This window comes from Pleurodeles waltl, chromosome 7 (assembly GCF_031143425.1).
Source record: "Pleurodeles waltl isolate 20211129_DDA chromosome 7, aPleWal1.hap1.20221129, whole genome shotgun sequence".
NCBI classification, from domain to species: Eukaryota; Metazoa; Chordata; class Amphibia; order Caudata; family Salamandridae; genus Pleurodeles; species Pleurodeles waltl.
In genome coordinates this window covers 80405701-80426947 of record NC_090446.1, presented here as the reverse complement: position 1 = coordinate 80426947, position 21247 = coordinate 80405701, and the positions used below count along the sequence as shown (strand labels likewise).

Here is a 21247-nt window from a genome sequence, read left to right as displayed (position 1 = left end):
TGGAGTAATGCCCCTTCTGGAGTATCAATATATACATTACAGAGGTATCTTATACTATTATGTGGTCCGGATGCAGGTGATAGTTGAATGGTCCATGGTACAAAAGTTCAAATTCTGGCTTCACATGGAGAGGACCAATGCTGAAGCGAGGAGAGAAGTTTGACCCAAGAATGTCTACTTGAATAAGCTCCTAAGCACAGTTGGAGCATCCAAAAGGGTCTATCCCCTGCCCCCTCCACTAGATCATAGGTCCTTCCCACAGCCACTCCAACTCTCACACACGTGCGCACTCTACCTTTTTATCCTTACTGACCTCCGTGCAGCACTTATTCTGGCCCAAATGGCTGTTCTGTATGATAAATGTAAAGGGAGGTTAGGAAGGTGTGGATAACCTCGTACATGTTTCAAGCAATACAATTAACATCTTTGAAAGATGTAGCATTAAACTTAAAGCAGAGGGCGGGGAGTGACTTTTATATGCCGCTTAGGTGTTCAGTTCATTTAAAATTCGTAAATATGTTAAGATGCTTTATTGCAACTGGCATACACCAACAAAATTGCGGTACTTTAGGGGAGTTACCATTTTTAGGTCAAGCCTAGGCAGCGCGCATTTGGTGTCTGGACATGTTGTAATTTACTTCTGTGGGCTTTCACCACACCCATCACTTTCATTCATTTCTTGGTGTGACATTCCAAGTTCCTTTGCTTTCTTTGGTAAATGCTTTGTTTGACCCGCCTTAAGGCTGTTTTGTTACCACCTTTGTAACTGGCCCTGTTAAATGGATTATCGCACGATTGGCCATATGCCTTAGTGTGGCGTACTACTGTTTTGTTTTAGTTTTTTTTACTTTTGCTTTGCGCTCATGGTGGTATGTTGTTTCTTCCTCTTCATTGTTTTCAGGCATCTTGCTGTTTCTTTGCGATGTCTGCAGGTTTGTTTATTTACATTTTTTGTTTTTTGCAATTTTTATTTAGCGCAAACTTGACATTCATTAAGGTATTAGAGCACTTTACTTGATCACTAGTTACATCACAGAAGGACACATTAATTTTTGGTAGCAAGGGGAGATTAAGTGATTTGCCCAGAATTGTAGGCTATTGGGCTGGCGCTGAGACTCAGACTGTGTTTTCCAGCTTCATTAACCGGCAGAGCTGGCTGTTGAACCACATCCTTTCCCCTAATGTTCTTTGTCCGTTGCATGTTGAGGGCAGTCTGGGAGTGCTCGTGGTCATTCTTGACAAGGTCGGTGGTTCCTTCTGCTTCTCACCACTCAGCCCTGGATGGGAAGTGCCAAGTTTGTCAAAGTGCCCACCAAGCGCTACCTGTAGGTGGAGCGAAACTTGAGTCATGGACAAAGGTATTGAATGTGCACGTATAAATATTGTGCCATTCTGCAGAGACTACAAGATTCTTCCCAAACTCTGAGTGTAATGTACTAGAAACCTGCACCTTTGCTACTCTAATGTGACTGGTATCTGCTGCTTCCACTGTGCATGCCAGACCAGAATGTAGGCTCTCCAGCTCTTTCCATCCTCTGGCCACAGTCTGTGCTTAACAGACATCATCCAGAATGCGTCGCTTTCTGATGGATACAACTACCTGTGGATTCCTCACCTAATGAATACTCCCATGGCGCCAGCATTCGACGGAAATCTTCTTACTAGTCTCTGCACGTCGACGAGGACGTCACTCTAGCCCACGCGACGCCGTCTGACGTCATACAGGCAATAAGAGGTCCTCGCTGACGTGCCGATGACAGTTCCCTTTTTTCCGTGCATTCGAAACGGTTATCTTCGAGGGAGCTACTGTTACCTTCGTGGTTACAGTGTATTGTCTGCTGCGTAGTCTTCTCTGCGGTAATAATGTCTCAGAGGAAGTCGGGTTTCAAGCCCTGTCGAGAGTGTGGGGGCAAGATGTCAGTTACAGATCCTCACTCCGACTGTCTATGGTGTTTGAGCTCCGACCACGACGTCTCGACTTGCGATTCATGTCAACACATGAATCCGAAGGCCCTCAAAGAGCGTGAGGCCAAGTTATTCATGGCAAAGTCAAAGAAGAAGGAGAAACATCATAAGAAGTCTTCTTCGCCAAGGTCTCACCGGCGTCATCGAGACTCTCGGCGCCGTAGAGACTCACGACGTCATTCCAGCAAGGAGTCTCGTTCGAGGTCACCTTCGGCTCGGCGTCGGAGGACTTGGGAGGTCAGCCCCACGGTCACGCCGCATCCATCGACGCCGTTGCCCTCTCCGGTGTCACCGACTTCGCCTGGTCAGGCGTCGGTGATTGAGGTGGTGCAGCCTCTTGTGTTTTCTCCGGCGTCGCAGACGTCGAGGCCGGCGTCGGGGTCGCCCTCGATCCAGGCACCCCAGTATCCGGTTTTTCCCACTCCTGGAGCCGATAGTACCGCGTTTCTTAATGCGATGTATACCATCTTTCAGCAGATGGCTCCAGGAGCTGCTCCGGCTGGTCCTTCGGGGCCCTTGGCCTTTTCGTTGGGTGATCCTGCGCCTCTTCGGCCGGCACCCTTTATGCCCTTTCTCCCTTTTGGGAATGTGGGCTCGGCGCCGGTGCCGGCGTCGGTGGCCGCTCTGGTGGCTTCGGATGTTTCGGCCCCGGAGGTTGCCCTTCCGTCGAAGTCAGGATTTTGCCCTGTGACTCCGGTTGGTTCATCGGCTCCAAGACCTCGTCCTCCGGCTCCTACCTAGGCGCCGAAGCTGCCTGTGGCGCCGGACGCGGCGTCAGATGCTTCTGGAGATCGGCGCCGTTCTTCGCCGTCGGCGGAGGCCATGTCGACTCCGCGTATCGAGGAGAGACTTCATTCGAGGAGGCGTGCTCTCCGTCTTTTAGAAGAGCAGGAGTACCAGCGAGTCTTAGAGGAGGGAGAGATTGAGGACTCTGGAGACGGACTACATGGTCTGGATACAGCCAGTGGGCTGGACACTTCCCCTGAGTGGGACCTTTCATCTCCAGGGGAATATACGGAGGAGGCTGCTTCCTTTCATGCTGTGGTGAGGAAGGCAGCGAGCTTTTTGGACCTGCCTTTGCCGGTGGCAGAGGCGAAGCAGAATTTGCTGACAGAGGTATTGCATCCGGCCTCTGCTGCAGCTGAGCCTCTCTTGCCATTTAATGAGGCTTTGCTGGATCCGGTGTTGGAGGTGTGGAAGAAGCCGGTGTCTTCCTCGGCCGTTCATAGGGCTGTGGCCAGGAGGTATCGAGCTGCACCATCTGACCCTGGCTTTCTCTCTAGACACCCTACGCCGGAGAGCTTGGTGGTGCAAGCCTCCTGTTCCTCAAAGTCAGCGCCTGGTTCCTTCCCGACGGTGCCTGGAGACAGAGACTCCAAGAAACTGGATGCGCAGTCCAAGAAAATATTTTCATCATGCAGTTTGGCGTTGAAGGCCACCAACGCAACGTGCATTCTGGGGAGGTACATCCATGCTCTGATGGATGATATTTCGTCTTCATTTACGGAGCTCCCCCAGGGTCTCTTGGATGTGGTCTCGGACGCCCAGGCTGCCGCGACCCAGATTATCCAGTCTGGGCTGGACACGACCGACTCGGTGGCCAGGGCGATGGGCACGGCTGTGGTGGCAAGAAGACAGGCCTGGCTCCGAAACTCAGGGTTTTCTGCGGATGTGCAGTCGACCCTGCTGGACCTCCCGTTTGATGGGGACAGACTGTTTGGAGCCAAGGCAGATTCGGCCTTGGAACGATTTAAGGAGAGCAGAGCCACAGCCAAATCGTTAGGACTGCAAGCTCCTTCTTCCTCTGCCTCTTCTAGATTTTTCAGGAGGTTTCGGGGATTTGGGCGTGGCTCTTCTTCCTCTTCCTTTCGGGGGAGGTTCCAGCAACCCGCCTCTTCCCTCCCCTATAGGTCATTTAGAGGGAGGGGTGGGGCCCGTACCAGAGGAGCCTCTCAACAGCACTCTGCCTCTTCCTCGTCCTCTGGAGGGGTGCAGCAGGGGAAGCAGCCTTAGGCTTCCACCGTTTCCCACTCACTCCTCTCCTGTAGGGGGAAGATTACAGCATTTTCTCCACAAGTGGAAGTCTATCACAACGGACACTTGGGTTCTCGGCATTGTGGGGAAAGGCTACGCCCTTCCCTTTCGGGAGTTCCCGCCCCTCATCCCGCCCATCTTATTGTTCAGAAGAACACCTCCTGTTGCTAGAACAGGAGGTTCAAGTCCTCCTTTCAAAGGGCGCGGTAGAGTTGGTCCCAGAGCAGGAAACGGGTCGAGGTTGTTACTCAAGATACTTCCTGATTCCCAAAAAGGATGGTCAGTTGAGACCAATCCTGGATCTGAGGATCTTGAATTGGTTCCTCAAACAGGAAAAGTTCAAGATGCTGACCCTAGCACAGGTGCTTTTGGCGTTGAACAAGGAAGATTGGATGGTGTCTGTCGACTTGCAGGATGCTTACTTTCATATCCCGATACTCCAGTCGCGCAGGAAGTATCTCCGGTTTGTGGTAGGGTCGCAGCACTATCAGTTTGCGGTCCTCCCGTTTGGTCTTACTTCAGCACCTCGAGTCTTCACAAAGGTGATGTCAGTGGTTGCGGCGGAGCTCAGAAGGAAGGGGATAGCAGTATTCCCTTACTTGGACGACTGGTTGATCAAAGCCAAGTCCCCGGAGCTTGTGTCGCATCGTCTGCAGTCAACAACCCAGTTGTTGTTCGACCTGGGCTTTTCGGTGAACGTGCCCAAATCTCACCTGGAGCCCTCTCAGCGCCTACTGTTCATAGGGGCAGTACTGGATACAACATTGAGTCGAGCCTTTCCTCCGCCTCAGCGGATTCAAGATATTCAGGAATTGGTTCCAATGTTTCGAAATGGAGCGGTAGTTCCAGTCCTCAAGGTCCTTCGTCTGCTCGGTCTGTTCGCCTCCTGCATTCTGTTGGTCACGCATGCTCGCTGGCACGAGGGCTCTTCAGTGGTGCCTCCGAAGGCAGTGGTCTCAACACAAGGGAGATTTAGAAGGTACTGTCAAGATCTCCAGAGATGCTGCTGTGGAATTGAAGTGGTGGATTGCGGGCAACAATCTTTCACAGGGAAAGCCGTTCGCGCAGTCGCCACCAGTGGCCACGGTAATAACGGATGCCTCCACCCTAGGATGGGGAGCTCATCTGGGGGATCTGGAGATCAAAGGGCTTTGGTCTCCAGAGGAACAGGTGTTTCATATCAATCTGTTGGAGTTACGGGCTGTACGTCTGGCTCTCAAGGCCTTCCTCCCATCCCTTCGTGGTCAGTCGGTACAGGTCCTGACGGACAATACTACCACGATGTGGTACATAAACAAACAGGGAGGAGTAGGGTCGTACCTTCTCTGCAGAGAAGCTCTTCGGCTATGGTCCTGGGCAAAGGACCATCAGATTTGCTTGGTGGCAAATCATCTGGCCGGGGTCTTGAATGTACGTGCGGACAGTCTCAGTCGCCAATTCTCGGCAGACCACGAGTGGCGTCTCCATCCAGATCAGGTCTGTCTAATCTTCCAGATATGGGGGTTTCCTCGGATAGATCTGTTTGCCACTCGGGAGAACGCGCATTGCCCGTTATTCTGCAGCCTCCAGTATCCGATGCAGGGAGCGTTGGGGGACGCGTTTCAGATAACCTGGTGCGACCAGTTGCTTTACGCGTTTCCCCCCCATACCCTTGATTCCTCGAGTGTTGAGGAAAATTCGCCAAGACCGGGCCCAAGTCATCTTAATAGCTCCGGATTGGCCAAGGAGGGTATGGTACTCCGACCTTCTCCAACTCTCACTGTGCCCTCCGCTCCGTCTCCCTCTCAGGGCAGACCTCCTCTCGCAGTCGCAGGGGCAGGTTTTACACCCCAACCTCCAGAGTCTGCACCTACATGCTTGGAGATTGAACAGGGCAACCTGAGTTCCTTCTCTCTCCCGCCTGATGTAGTGGATGTTATCTTAGCGGCCAGGCGACACTCCACTAAATCTATCTACGCTAATAGGTGGTCTAAATTTGTTATGTGGTGTGGAGAGAGACAGATTGATCCCTTACATGCTCATCTGTCACATGTTTTGTCTTTTGCACTGTCTCTAGCGCAGAAAGGTTGTGCAGTGGCTACCATTAAGGGTTATTTGTCGGCCTTGTCAGCCTTCATTTGTCTTCCAGACCAACCATCGTTATTTAAATCCCCTATTGTTCTCAGATTCTTGAAAGGTCTTCTGAATCAATATCCTCCAAAACCATTCGTTATGCCTCAATGGGATTTGTCCTTGGTCCTGACTTTCCTTATGGGGTCCCCTTTTGAGCCTATGCATTCTTGCCCCTTAAGGTATTTGGTTATTAAAACAGTATTCCTGGTAGCTATAACATCTGCAAGGAGAGTGAGTGAGTTGCAGGCCTTATCGGTTAAACCCCCTTATATAACGTTTTATGGGGATAAGGTGGTGTTGAGGACCAAGGCTGCTTTCCTTCCGAAGGTTGTTTCACCCTTCCATTTGGCTCAGACAATCACTTTGTCCACGTTTTATCCTCCGCCTCATTCTTCAAAGGAGGAAGAAAGACTACATCGCCTGGACCCAAAAAGGGCGTTGAGCTTCTATATTGACAGAATGAAGGATATCAGGCTGGAGGATCAGCTGTTTGTCGGATACGTGGGCAAGAGGAGAGGAAAGGCAGTCCACAAGAGAACACTCTCCAGGTGGGTTTTTCTTTGCATTAAAATCTGTTACTCTTTGGCAAAGAAGGATCCGCCTGAGGGCATTAGAGCTCACTCCACCAGAGCTAAGTCGGCCTCTTCGGCCTTGGCCAGGGGTGTTCCTGTGGTCGACATCTGCAAGGCCGCAACTTGGTCGTCCCTTCACACTTTTGTGAAACATTACTGTTTGGACTCTGAGGTCAGAAGGGACGGTCATTTTGCACGGTCAGTGCTGCAGGATTTCTTGGTTTGACCATTTAGGCACCCACCGCCGGGCGTGGTACTGCTTTGGGACTCTATTCATCAGGTGAGGAATCCACAGGTAGTTGTATCCATCAGAAGAACGAGTTACTTACCTTCGGTAACGACTTTTCTGGTGGATACATTAGCTACCTGTGGATTCCTCACGGTCCCACCCGCCTCCCCGTTGCCTTTTTGGTCTCTCCAAGCAATCCTTGAGTGTGCTCCTTTTGGTCTTCAAAGTTGCAATACATTTTGCATGTATGATATTTGTATATATGTGTATATTTATATATAAATCTATATATATATTGGGTATATACATGATTCGTATGTATAAATATATTTGTTTAAAAAAATAAAAAAAAAAAGAAGGTTATATTAAATCTACAGATATTTTATTGCAATGTTGTGTGATTTACAATATTAAGAGATGTTGCTTTGCTCTTTCATTACATTGGGTTATTATTATTCTCATGCACGTAAAAAATGTTGGTACTGTCATCGGCACGTCGGCGAGGACCTCTTATTGCCTGTATGACGTCAGACGGCGTCGCGTGGGCTAGAGTGACGTCCTCGTCGACGTGCAGAGACTAGTAAGAAGATATCCGTCGAATGCTGGCTCCATGGGAGTATTCATTAGGTGAGGAATCCACAGGTAGCTAATGTATCCACCAGAAAAATCGTTACCGAAGGTAAGTAACTCGTTCTTCTGTCTGCAGACCCCTGCACATAGTGTCTACGTCGTAAACTACACTTGTTCTTCAGAACCCACGGTGCTCCTGAGACTGGTTGTACACCGTGAGCCACGTCTGTACAACTTCGGCCTCCTTCAAACCTCTCCTTACATTTGTCATAGTATCAAAGCATCAGGCGGGAGCTGCCACATATAGCGCACAGCGGCACCTCGCCTAATTCGATGGATAGTGACTGGACCAAATGCAAAAACACTTACAAATCTCCCTCCCGAGGCATTTTGTCTCGGGAGGGAGGCAGGAGCCAGTCTGAGGGAGGGGACAAGCTTGACGTGCAGCTCTGTTCCAAGTGAGGGCTGACTTGTTTACTGTGACTAAAATGTGGTGGAGCTGAGCCAGATGTTGTTTGGAGGAAACTCGGGCTGTTAGCTTTTTGGGAAAGGATGAAAAGAGGTGGCCGCAGGAAGAAGGTTTTTGCTTAACAGGCTGTTTTCAGTTCTAACTTTTGAGCATCAAACAAACAGGATTACTGTTTGCTACAACCGAAGAGCTACCACATTTACCGTATTTCAGCTCCCATAACTGTAACACAACACAATTTGCAACAGGTTTGCACCCCCAAATGATGTGCGCTAATGACAGGGTACAATAGAAAGCAGTCAAGGTCAGCTTTCCCCAAATACAACCAAGCATGTTATGTGCACTTAAAATTTTGTTTGGGCTAGAGTGGATTTCTGTGTGTGTGTTTTTTTTCTTATTTTTTTAAAATAATGGGCTGTTTATTGGAAACTACAGATTTTGAGTGATCTAAATGAGATTGCAGCCTGCCTGTAATGTTGTTAGTAGCATGCATGACTAATAAATAATTGCCAAAGAACAAATGGGAAAGTTCCTCTGTCTGGTGCCATGTTAACAGTCATTTAACATCCTGTACATAATTCCATAACTGCATTTAGTTTAGACTCAGAAAAGTTACATTTGAACGGTAGTTCTATGACTGGTAATGCAGGGCAGTTTTGAACCAAAACATAAGGCAACTTAAAAAATGTTTTTTTTGTTTTTTCCTGGTGTCCACATATTCTCATATCGGCACGTAATGTTGCACAGTAACAAATATGATGTAGTTACTACAACACAGCCAACGCTATCATGCGTTTTCAGGCACAGTATAGTCATTGAATGTTGCAGCCACTTATAAACCTACACTGAAATGCTTTTTCAATAGCTGGAACGTTCTAAATGCAACAAAGTTGCATTTCCTCTTATCCAAAAGGCCAATGCAAATAAATATTTTACCATTCTCAAGAGCGGTCCTAAATACTGGAAACCCAAACATCATCCTCCTGATAACTGTCCTTCCTGTTCACCTCTACACTCTAACACCACCTCGAATCAAAAGGGAGCCACTTTGGTCAGTCTCTCACAGTGTGTATATAAGCAATTGTAATACTGTAAAATTAAAACCTGGATTGAAATTCATCACCATATCTTGTCGCCAAACCAAAAGTAAGCAATATGGGCTTTTTTTCAGTTTTTGTTTCTAGAGCATGAGGAAATGGATAGATTACAATATTGGAAAAGACAGTAAGCTCCTCACATGTAACTAACAAGATGCTCAGGGCTGCTTGCAGAGTCTCATCTCTGGTAAGATTTAGGGGGTGATTCTGACCCCGGCCAGGGTCGGCGGGAGCGCCGCTGACAGGCCGGCGGTGCCCCGCAGGGCATTCTGACCGCGGCGGTTCGGCCGCGGTCAGAAGAGGCAAACCGGCGGTCTCCCGCCGGTTTACCGCTGCCCTTAGAATCCCCCATGGCGGCGCAGCTTGCTGCGCCGCCATGGGGGATTCTGACACCCCCTACCGCCATCCTGTTCCTGGCGGTTCGCCCGCCAGGAACAGGATGGCGGTAGGGGGTGCCGCGGGGCCCCTGGGGGCCCCTGCCTTGCCCATGCCAATGGCATGGGCAAGGCAGGGGCCCCCGTAAGAGGGCCCCGCAAAGTGTTTCAGTGTCTGCTAAGCAGACACTGAAATACGCGACGGGTGCAACTGCACGCGTCGCACCCCTGCAACTCCGCCGGCTCAATTCTGAGCCGGCGTCCTCGTTGCAGGGACATTTCCTCTGGGCCGGCGGGTGCTCTTTTGGAGAGCGCCCGCCGGCCCAGAGGAAATGTCTAAATGGCCGCCGCGGTCTTTTGACCGCGGTGCGGTCATTCAGCGGCGGTACCTTGGCGGACGGCCTACGCCGTCCGCCAGGGTCATAATCAGGCCCTTAATCTGCCTAGATATTCAGCACACACTAGTTAAAAAAAAGGATCCAAAGGCGACAAAGGAAGCTTTTTATTTTTAAATTATTTTTTTTGTACCAATTTCGGGTCTTAAGTAGGGAAGCACAAGACCTTGATTGATAACCATATTTTGAGAAATGGTCAATTTCCACCTCCTCTTTGGTATTACTTGTATGTTTTACCTTCTCTTCCGGAAGGGTAGCTTAAGCACATAATGGTGATTTTGTGCCTCCGGTTCTGGATCAATTCCTCTTCCTAAGTAGATCCTCTATCAGCTCAGTCCGCCGTACAAAGCTCAGACTTTATCTTCTGCTGTTACAAAGGTTTTATTCAAGGCAACCCTGTAGCTCCAAAGTTTGCCAGACCTGAATAGCATTTATTCTGTGAAATTGATCTAAACCATGTAGATTGGTGTCCTATAATGGCCTGAACTGTGAAAGACAGTGGACCTGTTTGATATGCGTATATCCGGCACTATCTTCTTAATTTAAATATAACTGACCTTCCCTCAAATAAAAATGTTCGAAAAAAGGACTTATAAGGAAGTACCTTCACCTAAAACATGGTGATTGGGACCCTGTTAGCAAAATAAGAACATAAATTGAGAACTATTTCATCTAATTTAATTGTGTAGCCCAGTAATTAATAATACTTCAGCACAGACAAGGCCCAGCTATCCTCATTCATTGACCTGTGGAAATTCTCCAGGCTGGAGATGTAGGAAAGAGTTCGGGAGCCCAAATGATCTTGGTGACCGCCAACAACAAATGGAATGTTTTGACATATTAAATGTTAGTAATATAGCCATCTTCTCAGCACTGATTCTGCCATTCACTGTTAGGCTAAGATGGTCAAGTTTCCTGCCTAACACCTTTATATCTGACAGGAATGCATCGTCATTTTGAGAGGTCGTTTCAGTTTAATTTCTTCAGTGTTGATTTGTGCATGGTTCTCTTAACATAGTTTTACATCATTAGATTATAGTATTAGAATGTTCATATATAACCTTACTCTCAATGTTAAGTCTTTGAAAATAGTTTTTTTTATCTAGTTGCAGCTTTGAAACTGATGATTCAATTGCCAAGACTGAAGTAAAAGGTGACAGACCTGCCAGAGTATTCCAAAATATAAAGTAAAGAGCAGCAATAGGTCCATTCAGCCACCAAGAACTTAGCTGACTGATTACAGAAGAGTTCCAATACAGTAAAGTTCTCAGCAAGATTAAAATGTACAAGAATTGCTTCCAAGTAATGCCACTTCACGGCAAAGGCTTTCACTGCATCTTCGAAATACACTGCCTGGCAGTGGCTGTTTGATGTTGCTATATTGACTGTGTGAACTACAGTCTCCATGAATAACCCGAGCAATCACTTGTATGTCTTATCCACGTTCGCCCACCTTCACAATGGTGCTATTAAGTGACAGAATTCATTAAAGCAGCAGCAGTTTGTATGGATCTATCTCATTGTACTAATTGGCTCATACTCCTCTCCTTTCACCCTACAGGTACGTCTTTAAGCGACTGCGATTCTTGGGGAATAAGTTGGTGTCACAGGGTCTGGCCCTCCTATTTCTGGCTGTCTGGCATGGTCTACACTCAGGCTACCTCATTTGTTTCTCCTTAGAGTTCCTCATTGTCACAGTGGAGAGGAAGGTGAGATGCAGCGGAGAAAGGAAAGTGGAGGTGGGAAAAGTGTTTTCTGTTGTCTTTGAGGCATTCACCATCAGTGTCCGTTGGTGGTGATGTGCTGGGCCATCATTCTGCAGCAAAAACCTGTTCTAGATATACATGCCTATGCATCATTCCTCCATCTAGAAGTTTTGTCAAAATACTTTTTTTTATTTTTTTTTACGCATTGACTGAGTTGATGAGTGTAAGACAGAACCCCACCAGCTTAGAAAGCACTCCCATGTAGTGACATCCAAGGTGGCATGTGAGGTCCGAATTTGGAGACTTGCTGAAGGCCTCTGATGCTTCTAAATACATATGCAGATAGCTATATTAAACATACTACCTACAATGGAAACTTGAGGAAAAACCAGGGGTGGGAAGGTAGGGGAGGAGGGTGAAATGGGTACAGAGGCAAACACCAGATCCGAGCTCACTCTCAGACCCTGTAGTGTCTTTACTGAGAGACTGCCCTCCTATTATCTTGATGTTGTATATTGATTTTTGGATTGAAAGAACTGCAGACAACCTACAACAGAAGTAGTATTTAATAGCTAATTGTCATGTGCTGAAGTAGTATATTTGAAAAGCGGTTTCAGCAGCAGGTGTTAATACGTTACTTTTATGAACATATGCCATCCTGTAATCCAGATGGCAGCCTCAGGATGCCACCGACACACCATTCCAAATTCAGGAGGTAAGTGATACGTGGAGCACACACACATGCAGGAGAAGGGAGAGGCTTAATAGGAAATAGAAAGAAACACAAAAGTAGGTGGACAAAAACAGGTTTGGGTCAATACGGAAAGCCAGTGCAACTACTAGTTCATTGCCATGTGAAGTCGATGAGCCATATGAGTCCTTAAATATGTCTCTACCACCATTGACCCAAAAATGACCCCAGCCCAGAATTTTTGTAGATAGGCTAAACTTCACTTGGTGGTCTAATGTTCTGAATCTTCATGGTATTCCCTGCTCTATCTTCCATTCTCTCCAGCCCTGAGTATCTTGCGCTTGATATTAATTCCACCATTCACCTGAATCATGACATAACATCAAGGACGGCTCTGAAATGGAGAATTGCCAATTCAAAAGCTTTGCTCATCTGAGTAGCTCTTCCCACTGGTAAGCAGTGGAAAAATAAGCTGTATAGTCTGAGGCCCACAGCAAAAAAAGCACAGGACTTGGTACAAAAAAGGAATACTACTTCCAAAGTAAACTTTGTCTTGTTTTGGATGTGGTAGACTGGCTTTCACACAAATACTGGTCTGTTTTTTTAATGTTGTTCTTGGTTGTGTATTCAGGGTGTAGGCCTGAAGTTCAGAAGCAAACATCTTTGGTCCAAATTTGAATGTGAAGCTAGTGATGACAAAAAAAATCCAATAACTGCAAAGTCTACTGGTGCTCTACAACAGCAACATAGACCATTCTTGAAAAAAAGACATCATATAATGACTGCACAGAAGCTTTTCATTTACTTCAGTAGTACTACTAGCAGCAGCCACTGCGGCAGTCTCACAGTACACTAACTGGGATTTTTGAGAACACCAGGTCTAGAACCAAAAATTGACTCAATTGCATTTCTCTGATCAAAAAAAATCTTTTTGGGGTAAAAATTGAGATTGTTTGATTTCAGTATGTGCTACTGTAGATCACTTGCAATGCACTCTTCTGTCTAGTATTGGGTGCAGAAGTTGCAGGTTGTTCTGCATTAAAGAAGAGGTTCAGTTTGGGAGTGATTTGTGATACTTCTCCAGAATTATCATCTTTCATAGATTCACATGCCTGAATCATTCCCCATTGTTTAAGTGAGAGTCCCACAATACATTTAAACGTAGTATAGGTCATCGATATCCCACAAAGGATGAAAGAAACATTCACTTCATTAACGTATTTGTATTATTACAATAGAACCAAACTCCAGCCAATTCGGGAACAGCACCCTCTAGAACACTCACCACAGCGGATTCACACCCTCACATTTTCTACCACAGGTCGTGTGAAGGTAGTCTCCCTAAGCCCTGCTCAGTTATCCAGGGTTTTCTGTCAGAAAACAGATATATAAAGATATTTCTCAGAATTCCGTCGTTAGTTATTCAAAACTGACTAGCATAATAGGTCTTTTCAAACCTTGTGTAACTTGTGGTAAGAAGAGAATACACTTTGAGGATCCCCACAAGGACTGTATTTACTGCCTCCACCCTTATAAGGTAAAGGACTGTAAAATGTATCATACTTTTTCCTCAAAAACTTTAAAGGATAGAAGTAGGAGGCAGCTGTTATGACTTCAAAAGCTCAAGACTGGAGATGTTCCTAAAGAGGAGGATGAGAATTCTCCTAAGTCAAGGAAGTCTCAGAAGAGAGAGAGAGGGCGGAGGGGCATATGTCTTGTGAACCACCCAAGAAGGCTCACAAAAAGACTTATGGGTTATCTGAGGAACAAGCTTTGTCTAGTGAACACTTGCATACGCATTCTAAAGAGGATGTGTCCTCAGAAGTAGTAAAGTCAGAGCCTACAACACCTTCTTCACAACAGTGTTTACTGTTCAAAAAGCCATCATCGGTGCAGTCAATGGAAAAATCTGCTCTACAGAGGAAACCATCAGCAAAACTGTTGACTGTGACAACATTCACTGAAATTAGCCCTGTCAGTGATGACAACACTGTCTGACGACTGCGACGACAATACCATCATCAGTGACTACCATCTTAGTCAGTCATGCATATAATCCAGTATTGGATCTTTCATATATTCACATGTTTGAATCATCCCCGTCGTTGAAGTGGGAGTCCCACGGTATCTTATGAAGCAGTACTTAATCATAATAACCATAGAGTTTACAATATAAACAGGCTTACATTTGGTAGTCTGTCTCATTTTTTAAAATGGACCAAACTTGAACCATAACCAAACAGGCGACAGCACCCTCTAGAACAAACCCAAGAGAAGCTCCCTTAATCAGATTTTCACTGTATGTCGAGTGTGAAGGGAGTCTCCCTGAGCTCGGTTCGGTTCTTTCCACAGTTCTCTACAGAGAAGGTTTGGACTTTTTTTATTTCCAAATTATGTCTGATTCTAAAGACCTCTTTTGTCCCTGTAAGACCTGTGGGGAAAAAGAGTTCATGTGGATGATCCACATAAAAACTATCTATTACCTTCACCCTGCTCATAAGGCAAAGGAATGCAAAATCTGTCATACCTTCCCACCAAAAACTCCGAGACGGAGAAGGCAGATTGTTATTATGGCTACAGAAAGCTAAAGCTTAGAAAACATCATCTGATCAGGAGAGTAACTCTGTTCCTAAATCTCACAAGAGGGCTAGATCTCTTGAGGGAACTTCTGAGGAGAGCAGGAAGTCCCTCAAAATTCATCATCACTCTGACTCAAAAAAGAGAGAAAAAGAAAAACAACCCTCTTCAGAGGTAGCTTCATCTGCTCCAGCTACCCCCTGTAAGCCACTAAAACAAAAGGGGCAAAAATGTCCTGTTTTGCCATTGACGACGAAGTCACTGTTGACGGCAACATCGTCGACGACCACCGTTGCCACTATATCGTCGATGAGACCATTTGTGTCGACGACAACATTTTCCACACTGGTGCCTGTTACATCTGCGAGACCCTCGGAGATGTCTATGACTTCGCCGGCAGCGTCGTCGACAGCATCACCACTGGTGACACTCCCATCATCGACGCTTCCACCGTCACCGGTACCACCGTCTACGATCCCATTGACGAAGACAACATCGACAAGGATCAAGATTAAACTTTACCATAAACCCACCATGGCTTATGCGGCAAACATGTCACCTCTTCTTCCAAGTCACCTTTTAGACATGGAGGACTAAGATGAAGGACCTATTGGACAGGCTTGTAGCCCCTTGGAGCTTCATGTGAAATATCAGGAAGAGGAAGACTAATATTATGAGGATGATGAAGGTCAACAGGTTGAGGGATACTATTGCACTCTACTCGGAAAAACGCTGAGCACCACTATTATCCGGACTACCATTGCCCACAGGAGCAGGCAGTTATTCCTTGTTCGCTTATAGAGGATCTTCAGAACATGCTGGCGGATTAGATTTACAACACAAAAGATTGGACGGAGTGCTGAACAGTGCAAACACTCGCCCCCAGGCACAGATCTGGGTTTAATCCATTGTTCTTTTGCTCAACATGCCACCCCAGTTTGGACCCAGCCATATGCTGCAAATCAGTCTTGACCCTGTTCCTCATGGGAACAGTCCAGCCCGAACTGCCAAGCCAGGTCCTTCCTGGGTCGGAAATAAACATCCTGGGACTGGTTTCAGGGAATCACCCTTCATCAGCCTGGCTAGTTTGAATCCAGTGACACAGTGAGCAAAGGACCCACGTCTGGGCATACCCTTCCCACTTAGGGCAACTTTAGCAACACTAAAGAATGATGGCTGGACTGTTGAACAATGCAAACACTCACCCCCAGTGAGTGGGTTTAATCCATCGTTTGGATTACAGATGGTGTTTCCCACCACAGACAGAGGTGCCACCATCTACTCTGCCAAGTACAGCTTCTGTTTCACCACTGGAGATTCCACTTCCCATAACACCCAGAATGACGCCACCACCACACACTGTTCCTCCGCCTAGGGACGATCCTTCCACATCAGCAGAGGATGAAGCAAGGGAAGAAGGTGAATTACCATCTCAGCATGACGAATGGCAGGATTATGTTGTTCCTACTCCATCTCCTCCTCAATACCCTACAGCTGATTCCCCTCCCAAAGACATGGGGGTGGGGGGGGAGGGGGTTATTCTATTATGGAAAGGGCAGCAGAGAGGTTTCGTCTGCCCATCATAGTGAAGCATTCAGATTGCTTCTTGTATGATTTCTAAGACCAAGTTCGGAAATCAGTAAGGTCTATTCCTATCATTGACCCCCTATGGCAGGAGGGTGTCAGGATTATGAAGAACCATGCTACGGTGCCAGTGGTCCTGCCACAGATCGACAAGAAATAGAGGGCTCCAGATGATGCTCCTGTATGTCTCACGGGGCACCTTCGGCCGGACTCTGTGATATCACAGGCTGCACAGAGACATTCTAAAAATACAGCAGCCCCTATCTCAGTGCCACCAGATAGGGATGGTGTCAACGCCTTGACACAACAGGGAAACGTTTTTTTCTCATGTTGGCTGTTACAGTAAGAGCTGCTAATTCCTTGGCTATCCTAGCATGCAATGACAGACATATGTGGTCAGATATCAAGCCTATGGTTGATCTCATCCCTGAGGAGCATAGGCAGGAAGCAAAAAAATCTTGCAGGAAGGAGAGAGATCCTCTTCTGAGATCATAGATAATGCCATCGACAAAGCCTCAACTGGGTTTCGGCAATTGGCGGGCGCTGCTGTTCTGAAGTGCCAGGGCTGGCTGAAGGCCACTTCACTTCGAACTGAAGTGCAAACAAAGATTTTGGATATGGCATATGAGTGGGACATGCTTTTTGGCAAGCATAGAGATGAGGCTCCCTTCTTACCTTTAAAAACGTACACTGACACTGCAAAGTCCCTTGGCTCTTTACAATATAGAAAGCTGCTTTTCAGAGGGGCAATGAGGTGTGGGTCTTCCTCCTACAGAGGATCTTATTTCCATTCCCAACCGTTTTGGCCTTCCAAGCAATAGAACATCACAGTTGTATAGTCAACCAACTATGGCTGGTTTCTCTAGGCAGGGTGCCCGTCAGAAGTCTTCGCATCAGCCCAGAGACACAGGATGTAAGCAGTGACCCAGTAAAAGTACCAGCTACTCACCTGTTCCAGCATCCAGTAGGGGCAAATCTATCCAGATACCTCCACAGTTGGAAAACTATCACCTCAGATCAATGGGTGTTGGACATAGTGGCTTATGGCTGCACCCTAGAATCACTGTTGGGTTGCCAACCACTCCGCCATAAAGGACGCATTCCCCTCATCTTCACTAGTTGGAAAAAAAGAGGACAATTGATGCTTCTCAGAGGAGCAATAGAAAAAGTTCCAATGGCTCAGAGAGGGAAAGGATTCTGTTCCCGTTTTTTCCTTGTGAAAAGAAAACAGGGGAATGGAGACCTATTCTCGATCTTCGGCATCTCAACAAGTACCACAGTAAACAAACTTTCAAACGAAGTTCCCGTAATCTGAAGAAGCACACAGCAAAACAATTTTGCCAGTGGAACTACCATATTGCTTTCTTTATGATTTTACTGAGATGATGATGATGATGATGATGATAACCTATACTACGCAGCAGTTCCGACCTCAATATTCTCAGAGGCAAGAGGCGGTTGGACGCCAATGACAAGATTCAGGCTCCGGCTACAACCCCACCACGAATTCAAAAGATAGGGTAAGGATATGACACTTTTTTCAGAGGTGGCAACAAATAACATCGGACCAGTGGGTTTTAAAGATTGGTCAATTTGTCCATATTTTAGAGTTAATTCAATGCCCACCTTCTCGCCCTCCTCATACCTTCTTTCAGAAGCATCTAAAACAATTCTGCATGGAGGTCGTGACCATGCTCAAGAAGGGAGCGATAGAGTTCCTTCTTCAGAAAAAGGCAGAGATTTTTACTCCTGTTTCTTTCTGGTGCCCCAAAACTGGGAGTCATGGCATCCCATCCTCAATTTCAGGGACTTAAACAAATACCTCAAACGTCCAACCTTTCGCATGGTCACAATGCAAGACATTCTTCTCCGCATGAATCACAGAGACTTTGACGACCCTGGATCTGTAGGATGCTTACTTTCATATTCCGTTTTCACCTAACCACAGAAAATATCTGTTCCACAGCCGGCAGACATTTCTAATTCAGGGTTCTACCATTTGGCCTGAATTCAGCACCCAAAATCTTTACAAAGTGTCTAGTTCTGGTAGCGGCTTCTCTAAGAAAGAAAAAACATTAAATGTTTCCCTATTTAGACGATTGGCTAATAAAGGCGTGGTCGTATCAGGATTATTTGACGATCTGGGCCTCACTCTGAATTGGAACAAGTCGAAGATATTGCCAACAAGAGTGATTACCTGTTTAGGGGCGACAATCGACAACATCAGGGGCAAAGCTTTTCCTTCGGTGGAGAGACAAGCGAGACTCATTTATCTAACAGAGTACAAAGAAGAAAGTCTTTCGGTACGCAGCTACAAGTCGCTCCTGGGGATGAAGTCTTCTTGCATTCAGCTAGTCCTTTTTTGTCAACTGAGAATGCGTCTTCTGCCAGAAGAGCTAGATCTTCAATGGATTCAGAAAGAGGGCTCATTCAATGACTTAATGACAGTAATTCCTCAAATGATCAAAGCGCTCCATTGGTGGACTGACCAGCTAAACATCAGTCTTCCTTTTCTGCCTCTTCTACCTCTACTGGTCGTTACCACGGACACCTCTCTAGAAGGATGGGGAGCGTATCTTCAAGACCTTCAGATCAGCGGAAGGTGGAGCAACTCTTTCAAGAAGTATTGCATCAATTTCCTGGAGTTGAGAGCGGTTTTCCTGGCACTGCAGGCTTTCCTTTCCAGGAAAAGGCACTCTGTCGTTCTCATAAGAACAGACAATACTGCAACAATGCATTATTTAAACAAGAAGGGGGAACAAAATCTCTGGTTCAGTTCAAACTGATTGGCTGAGGCTCAAGTTTGGTCCTTTTTACATAAAGACTTGGATAGATTACAAAAATTTAGTATTTTTATGTTATTGCTGTTATGTCTTTGGGGACATTGCTCTCTCTAAGGTACTGGGGATTCCCATCTCAATGACAGGGAATGAATCTAAAAGATTCCAATACTGGAGAACTATAGTTACAGGTAAGTAACTTATTTTCTTCTCAGGGAAGAGATTCAAGTAGGAAACAGTAACAGTACAAACTTGCCAGGTACTCAAAAGTATGCACCAAAAACAATTGGGAGCCGAAAAACAAACTATCTGCCTCATAAGAAGTTAATCACAGCGGACAAATGGAGTTTAGATCTATTCTCCTATGGTCATACATAAGAATTTACAAAGAGGCCACTTTGTAAGGCTTAGATAGGGTCATCTGCTCCATCTTGAGCAGCTACAGAAAGAAATATTTATTATGCTGTAAAAGGGTGCAAGAGTACCACGCAATCCGAAAGAAAAGGGGTTTTATTCCTGCTTCATTTTAATAATTAAAAAAGATAGGGAAATGGGGACCCATTTTAGACGTGGCAAAGTTAAACAAATAACTAATGTAAGGAAATGCCTCCTTGGCATGGATACCCCCTGACTTTTTGCCTTTTGTTGATGCCAGTTACTATTGAAAGTGTGCTTGGACCCTGCTAACCAGGCCCCAGCACCATTGTTCTTTCCCTAAACTGCACCTTTGTTCCCACAATTGGCACAGCCCTGGCACACAGATAAGTCCCTTGTAAATGGTACCCCTGGTACCAGGGGCCCTGATGCCAGGGACGGTCTTGAAGGGCTGCAGCATGTCTTATGCCACCCTGGGGACCCCTCACTCAGCACATGCACACTGCCTCACAGCTTGTGTGTGCTGGTGGGGAGAAAATTACTAAGTCGACCTTGCACTTCCCGCAGAGTGCCATGCCCACCTCACACTGCCTGTTGCATAGGTAAGTCTCCCCTTTTGCAGGCCTTACAGCCCTAAGGCAGGGTGCACTATACCACAGGTGAGGGCATATGTGCATGAGCACTATGCCTCTACAGTGTCTATGCAAAACCTTAAACATTGTAAGTGCAACGGGTAGCCATAAGAGTATATGGTCTGAGAGTTTGTCAAACACGAACTCCACAGTTCCATAATGGCTACACTGAAATCTGGGAAGTTTGGTATCAAACGCCTCAGCACAATAAATGCTCACTGATGCCAGTGTGGAATTTATTGTAAAATGCAACCAGATGGCATCTTAGAGATGCCCCCTGAATACCAGTCTGACTCCTAGTGCTAGGCTTACCAGTTTCTGCCAGCCTGCCAGAACCAGGCGTGTTTCTGGCCACATGGGGGAGAGTGCCTTTGTCACTCTGTGGCTGGGAACAAAGCCTGTCCTGGGTGGAGGTGCTTCTCACCTCCCCCTGCAGGAACTGTAACACCTGGCCTTTTGTTACAGCACCCCAGAGCATCCCAGCTAGTGGAAATGCCAGCCCCTCCGGCCACTGCCCCCACTTTTGGCTGCAAGGCAGGAGAGGATAATGAGAAAAACAAGGAGGAGTCACCCTCCAGTCAGGAACAGCCCCTAAGGTGTCCTGAGCTAAGGTGACCCCTGCCTTTAGAAATCCTACCTCTTGAGTTCCGAGGATTCCCCCAATAGGATTAAGGATGTGCCCCCTCCCCTCAGCATTTTCACAAAATGTCTAGCTCCAGTGGTAGCTTATTTAAGGCAGGAAAATTATTACATATTTCCATACCTTAATTATTTTGGTTGTTAAAAGCCTCTACATGCCAGGAAGCTATCAAAGGGACAATGGCTTCTCTAACTCTATTCAAGAACTGAGGCTTAACTTTAAACCTGCAAAATTCTTCGCTTCATCCATTAATGAACACAAAAGCATATCCTACAGAAGACAGACGAACCAGGCTAAAGCTATTAGAAAGGCTGTTGTAAAGAAAGTCTGTTTCTGTTTGCCTATTAAAGTCTCTTCTGTGCTTGATGTAATCATGTATTCCTCCTGTACCATTTTGATGGCACCAAATTCAACCTGTGGAAAAGGAATTGGGCCACAATGGTGC

At 46.5% G+C, this 21247-nt stretch overlaps 1 protein-coding gene across 1 annotated transcript in view; it reads left to right on the top strand.

The window, feature by feature from the left end:
- LPCAT3 (lysophosphatidylcholine acyltransferase 3) overlaps positions 1-21247 on the top strand; it is a 273776-nt gene that overhangs the window by 210069 nt on the left and 42460 nt on the right. Inside the window, exon 10 of the mRNA XM_069243022.1 lies at positions 11379-11526. Within this exon, the coding sequence (XP_069099123.1) occupies positions 11379-11526 (148 nt within the window). The remainder of the gene's footprint in view (positions 1-11378; positions 11527-21247) is intronic.